This window comes from Dermacentor silvarum, chromosome 6 (assembly GCF_013339745.2).
Source record: "Dermacentor silvarum isolate Dsil-2018 chromosome 6, BIME_Dsil_1.4, whole genome shotgun sequence".
NCBI lineage: Eukaryota > Metazoa > Arthropoda > Arachnida > Ixodida > Ixodidae > Dermacentor > Dermacentor silvarum.
In genome coordinates, this window is record NC_051159.1 from 37,861,813 (window position 1) to 37,874,383 (window position 12,571).

Here is a 12,571-nt window from a genome sequence, read left to right on the forward strand (position 1 = left end):
CTTCAAAGAGTGCAATGGCTCACGATTTTTAAAGGGAAGCTTTAACGGCTAAGCGAAATCGCCTATCCACAGAAAACTATCATCACCACCATTGGCTCGAGCGTCGTGGTCTTCTTCCGCAGCTGGCTCGTCGGCTCGGGCTCGTGCTCAACACGCGCTTGTGCCGTTGCTCCATTGCTCCAGCTAATCAGTCCAGACAGACAAAGAACTTTAATGAAGGTCCTGAGAGGCTCCGTTGCCCCCTCTCAGGGAGGCGACGAAGCCGCGGGCCGCACCCACGTCGGGACGGGGAGACCGAGCTCCAGCGCGGCATCGTGGGCTCTCTGGACAACCCAAAATTGGCGTGACTGGTCGGAGCTCCGAAGAGCAGAGCTCCACTCCTGTGCAGTGCACTATGCGGGCTAATCAGTCCAGCGAAGAATTTCACTTCTCTTCTGTCGTCGTAATGAGGAGGTCGCGTTTACGGGAGTGTGAGCCATTTCTTAAGGGGGTATGAGCCATTCATTGTCATACCGTAACGCACAGATTTAATTTTTAAGCAATTTAATTTCGAAGAATCGCAAGCAGCAATGGCGGGCGAATACTGCTAACCACGCCACCGAGCTTTCTCGCGAGGGCGAGAAATCAGATCATGTTGTAAACAATAGACAACGGCAGCTGACTATTAACTTGTGATTGGTGCTCTGCTAAATATTACACGAGATTAATGTTACGACACAACAACCACGGAGTTTGTTCGTCCGAGTACAATGCAAACGACAACGTCGGACTACGGACATACCGTCAGTGACGTCGTTCTCTCTGTCACAGCCAAACGTGTGTGTAACTTCCTAAATCAGAAAACTTTAATGAACCCTCGGGATCAGTGATAAACATTGGGGCTGCATGTTTCAGCTTCGCTGGTTGAGTCTTCACGGAGTGGAAGGGCCGACGATTTTTGTTTTTGTTTTTGTTTTACAATAAAGTCGTTATTAGGCCGCACTCGTCTGCACCCACACAAGGTTAAAAACCTGTGTCCAGTCATAGTCGCGCAACTTGTATCAATTGATCTCAAATACGTATCGGCTCCGTATCGTGTTGTCTGTATCATGACACATCTTCCCAGCCCTGCTGTCCTGCACTCATGTATTGAAAGTACAGTTATGCCCACTTTTATATCTGACTATCCTCGTTGACTCGGAAGGACACCTTCTCGCTGCTTCTTGTTCTATGGGAGAGACTATATGACAGACGACTACGAAGACCAACTCTCACTACAACAGCAAGGGTCTTCATCGCTTCTTTTTTTTATGACACAATGAAATATTTCTTTGATTTTCAGATTATTGCGCACAGACTGTTGTAGTCTCTCATATTCTCCTGGCCGCTGTCGCTGACCGCTCGTGTCTTGGACATGTTCACGAGGGGAGGCCACGGACTCTCATCAGCCAACAGTGGCACCGTGCTAGACGCGAGCAATGGAATAGAAAAGAAGGAAGGAAAATAAAAGGTAATGATTAGTGATTCGGGAATTCAGTCCTAGCACAATCAGATGACGTACACAACAGACAACGGCAACTGACTATTAACTTGTGATTGGCGTTCTGCTAAATATTGCACGAGATTAGTGTTACGACACAACAACCATGGCGTTTGTTCGTCAGAGGACAACATCATCCGTGATACCGGTCACACCGGTTATCGTGCCATCACCGCCACACTATTATTGTCATATCACCATCGTAGTGGCCTTGCTGTTGTCGTCACACACACGCTAGAGCAGCGCGCTCGCAATGACTTGTTTTACACAAACGTATCTGTTCGTCGTTTAACAGTGGATGCTGGATAACAAAGCAGCTATTTGCACAATGCTTCACTTTTGGGAAGACTAAAACGAAACATTATTTAAGTTTAGACTGAATAAGTACCCTTTGAATACTATTTTCTTTAATTTGGCGATAATACCTATTTCGTTATAATACGCCATCAAATCCATGACGTTACGATGAGCTGTTGCGGGAATTTCTTTTTCGTGCATTTCTCTTCGCGCTTAACATGCCTCATGTCTCGCGCTACTCAAAGTGGTGTGATTGGTATTGCGGAAGGGTAATATACTTAATACACATAAGATGATTGTTTTCTGTAACAGGCTTTGGTAGCCAGAGCCGGAGTGGTACAGCTTCATGAACAAGTGTAGAAATTAACGAAAATCATCAGGGTACATCAAGGACCGGTTACACTGTAAGCAAAAATTAGCCGAGATTGGGGCTTTCGACGCTCATGCGCTTTGAAAACTCCCTTGTACTAAAAATTACTCTGACATGCTGGAGTAAAATGCGCTACGTTAGATTAGTGTCCTACCACCTCTAAGAAACGTAGTAAAAGGATGTCTGTAGCGGACTTTACAACGTACGGAGTTTTAGATCACGTGAAAAGATACCATCAATAGAGAGTTTAAATGCACGAGATCTAGAACCTTGCTCAAGATAACTTGATTCAATACTACCATTACACTCCGCTAGCCCCAAAACCTACAATCGGCGACAGGCACGGTCACGCTATCGGATGACATGCCCTGGCGACGCATCGGCCAGAACTTGTGTGTTGACTTTAGTGGGGGTACGCCGCAGAAATGATCAATTTTAACAGCGGAGCTGTTTAAGCTGGCCGTAATGTGTGCCGCCTGCCACTGCATTGCCTAGCAACCACCTCGCGGAGCGTCGCGCGCTATGCTAAGGAGAGAGAGAAAATGAGAGCGAGAGAGAAACAAATTGTAGCAGCACCAACGAGGCCACGCGCAGAGGTGCTACCGTCGCCATCCGCGCTTCTCCGTTTCCCCGCATTAGCGCCGAACGCTCGCGGTGTCCGTGACTGCAGCAGGTGCCTCTGGCGGCGGCTCGGTTGAGCTTTCACCAACTGCGCACTACTGCGCGTGCGCCGTGACGTCATCCCTGCGTGTCGTCTGCTGCGCGCCGCCCGTACACTGTACATAGCTTTCGCCCCATTTCCCCTACGTGTGCTCGGACTGCAAGTGCTTCGCAAGGCGTTCCCCGATGCCACGGACCACGAGAAAATGGTTATACGCATCGTATAACGTAGCATCACTCCGTATAGCCAAGACCAGCTAGGAACCGATCAGCTCCGCTGTGTCTTTAGCCTTGCGCGTATTGTGCAAGCTACCCCAATTTTTTTAGAGCTGTCAGTTGGCTGAGTAGTGAAAGCTGTGTACGGGGCATGACCGTATTTGTTTCTTTACACGTGCATGCAAGCCGTAGGCCTGTTTCACTTCCGCCGAAGCTCCAGCTGCCGCAGCAAGCCAGCCACCGCTACGTTTGTCATCTTTGTTTCCTACGCTAGGAAGGAAACATGATTCCACCGATTCAAAATTAGGTGGCATATTCTTGAAAACATGACACTTGGCGCCATAACTGGTGAGCTCTCAGGAATAAACCTCATGAATAGCCGCAACACTTCGTGAAGGGAGTGAAACAAAAAAGTCCGACTATCCTCCCCAACAACCTTCACGCGGATGAAAAATATACTCGCGTTTTTACACGGTCATGGGAGTAAATGTTTAACCATGCTGGTACAGTTACGATTCGGAGTCCGAGCTGTCATTACGGTTTCCGTGGCTGGTGATCTATCTGCCTGGTGCCGGATGTTAGAGACGTCCGGGGCGACGTCCAAGAGATGAGAAAAAGGCTTTATTTACAAATTTCCGTGATGAGAGTTTTCATGTACGAGCATGTACGAGCACTCAAGATCCACGTTTTAAGTATTTCTTTCTTCCCTTTCTCCGGTCCAGGGAATTCAATGTGCGTCTTCTGGGCCAATCGGAATGGAAAAGTCAGCAAAATCCCACCAATGGTGACGCACCACACCGCCGGACTCCGCCTCTGGTGTCCAAGCTTCGACCCGCCCTGGGTGGCAATGCAAATGCAATTTCGTGTGAAGCTGTTCACACGACGTCCGTCAGCGTAGGCTTTTCGCAGTAATGAGCCGTTTGCACAAGGCTGAAGACTCCTTCACAGTTTTGGGACCCAGTACTCGTGCCCTTCATTAGCTGCAGGCCTTCGACCAGACGAAGACACGATAGATCATTGCATGTAGGTGATCTTCACGTGATGGTTTAGTCGCCAGCTCAGTGGCATTGCAAAGACCAGCGCACGTGAATGGCATTCCATTGTTGCAGGTTTGCCGGTGAAGCATCCTTTGTCTAAAGGGCCGCCGGCCACAACAGAGCTAAACGCGAATTGTAACAGAACGTAGTATAAAAAAATACCACAGTTCCGCTCGAAAGGCGCAGCATCAATTGTGGTAGCAAATTAGTAGAGAGCTATACGGAGTAGGAATAGTAGTTTTATCGGCTGCATAAACTTGGAAACATTCGCTTACTAACTGATTTAACAAGCGTGGTGTCAGTGCGCACAAACAAACATGAATAGATTACACTCGATGACCGCAGACAACCACTGTCAAAACGCTGGCGCGAACAAGCGCGGCCGCCGCAGTCAGTGAAGGTTTGTGCGGTCTATCGCTTCAACGAAAACTGATCGGCGAAAGGCGCAGCGCATACAAAGGACAGAGCTGTCTGGAGATCGCTTTCAAGATACGGTGCGCGCGACAGCCCGCACCGGCGCAAAGTACGCAGTTGTTAGAAGAGTAGAAGTCGCCCCCCCCCTCCCTCCCGTGGTGCCTTCCCGCTTTCCTCCTTTCGCGTGGCAGACTGCCTCGTCAGTTCCCCTTGCACCCGGTTGCAAGATACGCATTTGGTGCCGCAGCACAGCGCCGCCCCCCCCTCCCTCCCTCCCATACCCCCACGGCCTTTCGCACGGCGGAGAGCGAACACGTCCCCCGCGCGCTTTCACTCGCACATACGGCGCGCGGCGACGATTTTATTGCCCTTGTACTTTGTACGGAACCTCACGGCGGCGATAGCGACGCCGACGGCAGAAATCCGCTTGAAGTGTCCATTTAATTGCTATCGCAATAAAAAGTCGCAGTTTCGCCCTAAAGGAGAAGCATCGATTGGGATAGCAAATTAGTAGATAGCTATGCTAAGTAAGGATAGGAGTTTTATCGGCCGGATTAAGTTGTAAATATTCGCTTACTAACTAAATAAACAAGCACGGTGTCACGCGCGCACAGGTAAACATGAACACATCTCGGTCGATGACCACGGAAACTCGCCAAAATGCCGGAGTGAGAAATTGCGCCAGCGGCAGTGAGCAAATTGACCTTCGCGCTGTCTCTCGCTTCAAGGCGAACTAAACGTCGAAAGCACAGCGCATACGAAGATACCGGCAAAACGAAAAAAAGGGCGCATGCACTTTGTCCCCATCCCAGATCGCTTTGAAGATGAGGCTCCCGCGGGCGCACACTTCGTCCACATCGCAGATCGCTACCAAGATACGGCGCCCGCGCGGCAGCTCCGTGAGCAGCAGCCACAGGATCAGAACGTACTCCCCCTCTCCCGTCTCTATAGCCTCCTCCCAGTGACTCGCGCGCGAAGAAAGACGGCGCGCTTTTCTCTCTCGCGTGCGCGAGATTAAGCTGCGGTTGCCGGCTCACCCTCGCACGCTGTCACTCGCACCCACAACGTACGGCGCGCCGCTTTTATCACCATTGGACTTTATACGGAACCTCACGGCAACGACAACGGCAAAAATTCACTTTCAGTTTCAATATAATTCCTATCGCAATAAAACAAGGAAGCGGGAATGCGATACGGGACGAGCGGTTTATTCCCATTTCGCGTTATCTTTGTTTACAATGTGTAATATACTAAGTAGCAGATTAATAACTAACAATAAAAAGTTGTCGCAGTTTCACGTGAAAGGCGAAGCATCAATTGCGATAGCAAATTTAAAGAGAGCTATACGGAGTAATGATAGCAGCTTTATCAGCTGTATAAACTTGGACATGCAGCAGCACCGGCAACACGCAGAACTGTTGTCGACGCCGCCGGCGCTTGGCCCGCGTTCGCTCAAAATGCGTGCGGCGTTGGTGACTGTTGTCGGATCCTCTGATATAAATAGGCACTTGGTGCCGCAGCTACACGTCGCCTCCCTTCCCTGCCCCCCCCCCTCCCCCACAGCCTTTCGCGCGTCGGAAGAAGGTACGTTTACTCTACATATATGGTGATGGTAGAGTAGGAAAGAGACGCCTACTTCTGCAGCCCTTAAGGGAGCACAGCGCAGAACGCGCGTTTGTTCTCCGCCGTGCGTTCACTCCCCGTGAAAGCGCGCGTCCCTTGCGCCCTTTCACTCGCACATACAGCGTTCGGCGGCACGCGGCGACGATTTCATCTCCATTGACGTCATACGGAACCTCACGGCGACGGCGACGGCGACGGCAGAAATCTGCTTTTGAGTGTCCATATAATTGCTACCGCAATAACAACAAGATCGTGGCGCATAAGGCACTTCAACAAACCATCAAAAATACAAGTTCACGAACACGATATTGTCACGTTGAAGTGAGGGTGCAGAATACAGTAGCAAAAGTGTGAATCACGAAACGACCGCTTTATTAGGCGAGCCTGTGCCCCGAAAAGCAAGTGACACTCGAATTACACAACGATAGCTGCTAGCACAGTCGGCGATCGTCGAAATCTGATCTAGTGCGGGTCTAGCGCGACATGTATTCTTTAGATTGAAAAAGCTGTACCACACGTCAGCAAAGGAGTCACAAAGCAACACTGAGATTAGCATCGGGGCGCGCTTCACGCACAACGACCAGATGTGGCAATCACTCCACACTTACGAATGCCTAGCCAGCCATGACCATTTGATGAACTGAGGGCTATGGAATTACCGAGTAATTCTACCAAAAGCGCAGTGACCATTCAATCGACGAGAGGAGCGGCCCTCACCTTACTGGTGTCGATGAGAGGTATATAGAATGGAGGAACGCCCTGGAATAACGGGATAAGCTTAAGGGCCGCAATAACCTACAATTTAGTATATTTATGGCGAAGGCGCAGTAGAACAAACCAGCACGATTGGACTACCCAGTTAAACGCACCAAAAAAAAAAAGCTTCCCGTTCAGGACCTTCATTCCCGTTCACGCTCTTTCATTCATGGGACAGATTTACGTGAAATCTTGCGCTCTGGCTATCACTCACCCGTTTGCTGCGAATTGCGCCACCTGATCGATGCCCAGTGGCGGACGCAGCTGCCCGCTGGCCACGGCCGACTCGAATCGGTAGTGGAAGCCCTCGTCCACCGCCTTGGCCACCTTCAGCGTGGCGCACGTGGAGACCCATACCGCGAAGCCTTCGGCGATCTCGTCCACCGTGTGCGCGTCGAAGTGGTCCTTGATGTATCGCTTCGCGCCCAGGGGCACGTTGAAGACGTCCAACGTGTAGTCCAACAGAACCTCCACTGACCAATCGCGGTCGTCACGCTGTGCAATCGGAAATTTAAGAGCGCGCTTATCTCGGCGTTGTACCCGCGGATGCAAGCGACATGCAGGCTTCGCTGCTGAGCATAGATATTCCTCAGTACTATTCTGCATCTGAAGTAGCTGAGAACGACGGCAAAAGCTCGGCCGGCAGCACGCGTGCAAGGACTACAGCTGGAAAAGTCGGGAGGCACTCGTCTGTAAGTTGTGTTACTAACTATGGGTACGAAGCCCTACGAATCCCTGTCCACGCTTATCGACGCTGTCGCGATGCAAAGCCGATTGCGCCGTCGTCGCGTGCTAGCACCACAAGTGACGGTCAGTCACTGACAGATGAGGTTCGTTAGACAAGAGGGGAGCGCAGAGGAATGTACCCGTTGGTGTCAAAAAACAACAAGAACAACGCGGTAAGCATCACGTGGGCAGTGCTTCCGGCGCTCTTTGTATACATGCTGAATTTGTGAATTGTGAATGAAAGGATCTAATTTTGGGCATAATGAATATCTCATAGATAGCGCTTTTAAAATTGCGTAAAATTTCTTTTGCCGCCGCGGCACCCTCCTGCAGTAGTTCCATTGCAACCTGGGCGTTACAACTAGTATTAAAAGAAGCAATACGTTTCTGTTACATATCAAATGGACTGCGATGGTTACTCACGCATCTAGTGTACGCCGCGCTAAAGGAGACAACTGGCAACAAAACATGCTTGCATCGGTTAATCCTTATATTTAAAACAATATCTCAAAAAAAGATACGTCCCAGTATAGTAATTAGTAACTTGAAGAAACGTTGTATGGGGAAGCTTTACCTGACTTGTTTAGGATCAAGTTAGCCTCATGTCAGTGGTTATATCACGTGTTACTCATGGATTATGTGGAGATAATTGCTACACACGCAGCCAGTGGCCACACCATCCGCTAGGAAAGGAGCAGGCATTTGGTTTAGCTGCATCTAAAGTACACTTGGAAGACATAGAAGCATAATATAAAAACTTATATGTATATCGATTGACGAATAGCTGCAGTGAGCACTTGCCGCACTTCACCGCACATTTGGAGGACATTCCTCGAGACTTGTACTAGTATCACGATTTCCGCAAGGTGCGTGTGGTGCCATTGGGCTTCAGTAATGTTTATATTGTGCAAATAGAGCATGTTTCCTCAATTAAAAATAAATAGAAATACTTTAGTAGAAATTGTTAAATAGATATGATCACACTCAAATGTTTTCACGTAAGTAATACTTGCCTTTTTAAACAAGCTGAATTGACAAAATTGTGCTATCTGCAAGGACGTTTATTAAAATATATATATTTTTTATTTTTGCCTTCAGTAAGTGACTATAAATCTAGTAATAAACTCTGCCATTACAATTTTCTGTGGAACGAGTTTATGGTACCTAACATAAAAATAAAGGTGTCTAAACTGTGCATAACAGGAATTACGTGCATTTGTCATTCAGTTTATGCCCTTTTCTCAAACTGGTTCATATATTTGTTCTGAACGGATTTTGTTTTAGAAATTCAATAGTCTATTAGAAGAAAGCCTGAAAAAATACATCATGCTAAACAGTACATATAAATAAGGTTTTTGCTTCCTTTTTGATATTCTGCTTAAGTCGAATCAGTACAGCAAGATCATTTCAGGGAAGTGAGCTCTTGTTCCTGCCTTTTTGTTCTTTACAGCTTCAGTACAAGCACACATTGATCATTCTTCGGTATCCTGTTGTAGTAGTTAATATTAGTTAGAAATCGGGAGAAAACATTTATTGGCCTAGACTATCATGTGGAACTTGGTTTGCCCTGAAGCATTACGCATCCCAAAACTCATGATAGAAATTACACTGGTATTCAAATATAGTGCTGATGTTGCCTCTTAATGGCGCATTGAAGATGTAGAAAAACGATTTGATTCAGCGACATTTTGTGTTACTTAATGCCTAAATGTCAGTCAATACAGAAATATTAACACTGGTTAATGAACTACTAAAGATGTAAGTAAAATGTTTGTTGCCAGGACTGATAGATGTGCCCGTATTGCTTGAATATATCGCATAAACTGGATAATCGCCTTGGAAATTCAGGACGCCCAGCGCCAAACCAAATCGGCTTTCGAACTGTTTGATTCACAGGTGGCCTGACTTTTTTTCAGGATGGAACGGTACCCCCAATCAGTCAAAAAATTTAGGCAATCAACTAGAAGGGCGCCACACTATCATATGGTGTCCGGCACACGAGGGACTTGCAGGGAACGCGAGGGCAGACTGTATTCCTCGAGGATTAAGCGTCCAAGCAACCGCATGGCCCACTGACGACCTTCCAGCGATTCTCGTGACATCCCCTTATAGCAAAGACAGGAGCAGAGACAGTTTGGACATCTTCACTCAAATTTAAACAGCCGATAGGTGAAGGATTGGAGTTGTATTCAGACGAATACATACCCCAACCTGCACCACCTACACAGAATACACCTCAGCGAGCCGCTCGTGCCAGTGGGGCCCTGGAATAGGGACTTCAGGCATCGTGCCTTCTTTTATTTATTTAATTTCAATAAAGTTTATGCTCACTCGCTTTGTTTCTGTCATTGCGAACAAGTTTTAACTCATTGATCGGTTTGAATGAGTTTATGCCCTAAACTGATGAGCACTTGGGTCTCAGACTGACCCTTTTCACTGGCGGAAACTCGTACACTGCTTGCTAAGTAAGCATTTTCACTTTGCACGACAAATTCCGCGTTCACACATGTGTGTACAAATAACAACGGTCCCACTGCCTCAGTCACATTGGTGAACGAAGCGGATGGCGTAAGACAACCGCGTGTTTGGTAGTGGGCTGTATATAGGCGAGATAATTACTGGTTAATTCTTCATTTATTCACGATTCAATTTGTGTTTATGTCTGCAGCCTATCTGGAACAAAGTTTTGAACATTACTGGAGATTCCTTGTCCGGACCAATCGTCCTGCTTTACAGGGCAAAGAGGCAATGCTGAAGCGCAAAGTTTATTTGTATCATGCTCGTTTTCCAGCCGCAGTGATTGTTGCGTCCCGTCATGCCATCGGCCTGATACAGGAGGCTAACATAAACATAGCAATTTCATGTCTACTAGACTTGCAATGCATGAGATCGATGCCCGTGACAAAATTGACCTTTGCAATGTTCCGCATAATTTTACATGAAACAAGGTTTCCTATATGGCCATTACAGTTATCTCTGTAACTCTGTTCAACATAGGTATATCCTCAATTATATGAAACGCAGTTCCGTCTATATGAGTGAAAAACATGCAAAAGGGTTCCAGCCACTAAGTGGATCCGTAAGTGGAACCAAAGTCTAAGAGTAGTCATACGACGAATCGAATCCTTTCCAGCGCGCACCTGTTTCGAGCTGTGTACCTGTGCGAGCGGCATGATACGGTCCTTGAATAGGGCCTTGTCATCGGCCACGTCCGCCCCAGCTATGACGGTGGGGGGAGTGGTGGCGGCATCCCCCAGCAGTGATGAGAAGTTGAAGTACGGCGCGAAGTGCATGGGCCTGCGGGACGAGTTTTGCGCCGCCTGCAAGAGCTCGTCGACGGGCGCGGCGCGGAAGCAAGAGATCCAGGCGGATGTCGACTTGCCCGTGTCACTGCAGTTCAGCGCCGACGCCAAGTCCTGGTATGGCGTCTCCTGCAAGCCGATCGATCGATGCTGTTATCGAAATGTCGGTGCGACATCAGGTGCATTTACACCGATGCCTCAGAGAGATGGCGGTGTAGCGTTGAAATTGATTGACTGATGTGCGTTCTCTACGCTGGCAAGCCTGATAGGAAATTCACCTTGAATGAAACTGATGACTTTGAAAGTAACGGCAGCGTTATCGCTTCAACAATGCACGAGAGCTTCGACTTGAAATTACTGCTTGCCCATGAGTATTTCCTTCATAGTGTTTTATTATTACGTCTGTTTATTGAGTATGACGTGGCGTTTCCTACGTGGGAAACGATTCTGTAAGGCGTACTAAAGTGATTTAGGTCGTCATGGCCTGGGTTTGTTGATCTTATGGTGAACGGAGCACCCAGCGCGATGTGTGCGCGCATGTTTGAGCCTACAATCAGCCTCGGAGATGAGTTATGCATTTCTGCAAACTAATTTTATGAGTGCGACCTTAAAGCAGCATTGTCATTGTAGTTCTAAGCAGTGGCGCTGCAGAAATGAGTAGGTAAGACACATAGGCGATGATCGTAGCAGTGCGGGTACCGTTCTTCTACGGAATAAATTCTGCTGTTTACTTCGACACGCGTTCGAACTTATCTGTATGTATACTGAGTGGATATCTAATTTGTTGGAGGTTTCTTTTCGCCAAGGGAAAAAAGATGCTGTTATCGAAATGTCGGTGCGACATCAGGTGCATTTACATCGATGCCTCAGAGAGAGAAAAGTTTTGGTTAGAAATAACAGCGTACCGTAAAGTGCGAATGATACCTGTCGAGTGGTCGAGTGACAGGATGAGCACTGCACGTGCTTTCAAAGCAGCGTGGCATGACCATCCTCCTCATCATCATCATCATCAGCCTATATTTATGTCTACTGCCGGACGAAGGCCCCCATAAGACCACGCATGACAGACAGCGTGGTCTTATTGCTGCGTTAGCCCGATCTTTATTTTTTCGTAAAAGATGGCGACCAAATCGCCCTATTGGCCACTCTCGACAAGCGCACGTGATTCATACTTTACAAACCGAAAGAAGAAAAAAAAAAAACGATTTCTTTCGGTCTTGTTCGTCCCGTCCTGTACGATGCATACACCCATTTTACCTAAGTTGTGTCCTCACAAATAGCCATTGCATCATTTTATGCGATCACCTTAGCATGTTACTGCGTTACAGGGCAAATAGGCAATGCTGAAGCACAAAGTTTATATGTATCATGCTCGTTTACCAGCCGCAGTGATTGTTGTGTCCAGCCATGCCATCGGCCTGATACAGGAGGCTAGCATAAACATAGCAATTTCAAGTCTACTAGACTTGCAATGCATGAGATCGATGCCGGTAATGACCCGAACACTTTTTATAAAATATTTGGGTCAATATATATATATATATATATATATATATATATATATATATATATATATATATATAGATGTTTCAGGGTTGTATTGGGTTGGCAGCACACGACCATACCTATTTTTTAGTTCCCACACGAGGCC

General features: G+C 47.6%; 1 protein-coding gene across 1 annotated transcript; it reads right to left on the reverse strand.

The window, feature by feature from the left end:
* Positions 1–1,317: 1,317 nt before the first annotated feature.
* LOC125946285 (uncharacterized) lies at positions 1,318–10,911 on the reverse strand. Its single transcript, XM_049668984.1, has 3 exons — positions 10,759–10,911; positions 7,107–7,387; positions 1,318–1,444 (listed from the first exon to the last, which is right to left on the reverse strand). The coding sequence occupies exons 1-3, from the start codon at positions 10,909–10,911 to the stop codon at positions 1,318–1,320; spliced, it is 561 nt and encodes a 186-aa protein (XP_049524941.1).
* Between the last annotated feature and the right edge of the window lie 1,660 nt (positions 10,912–12,571).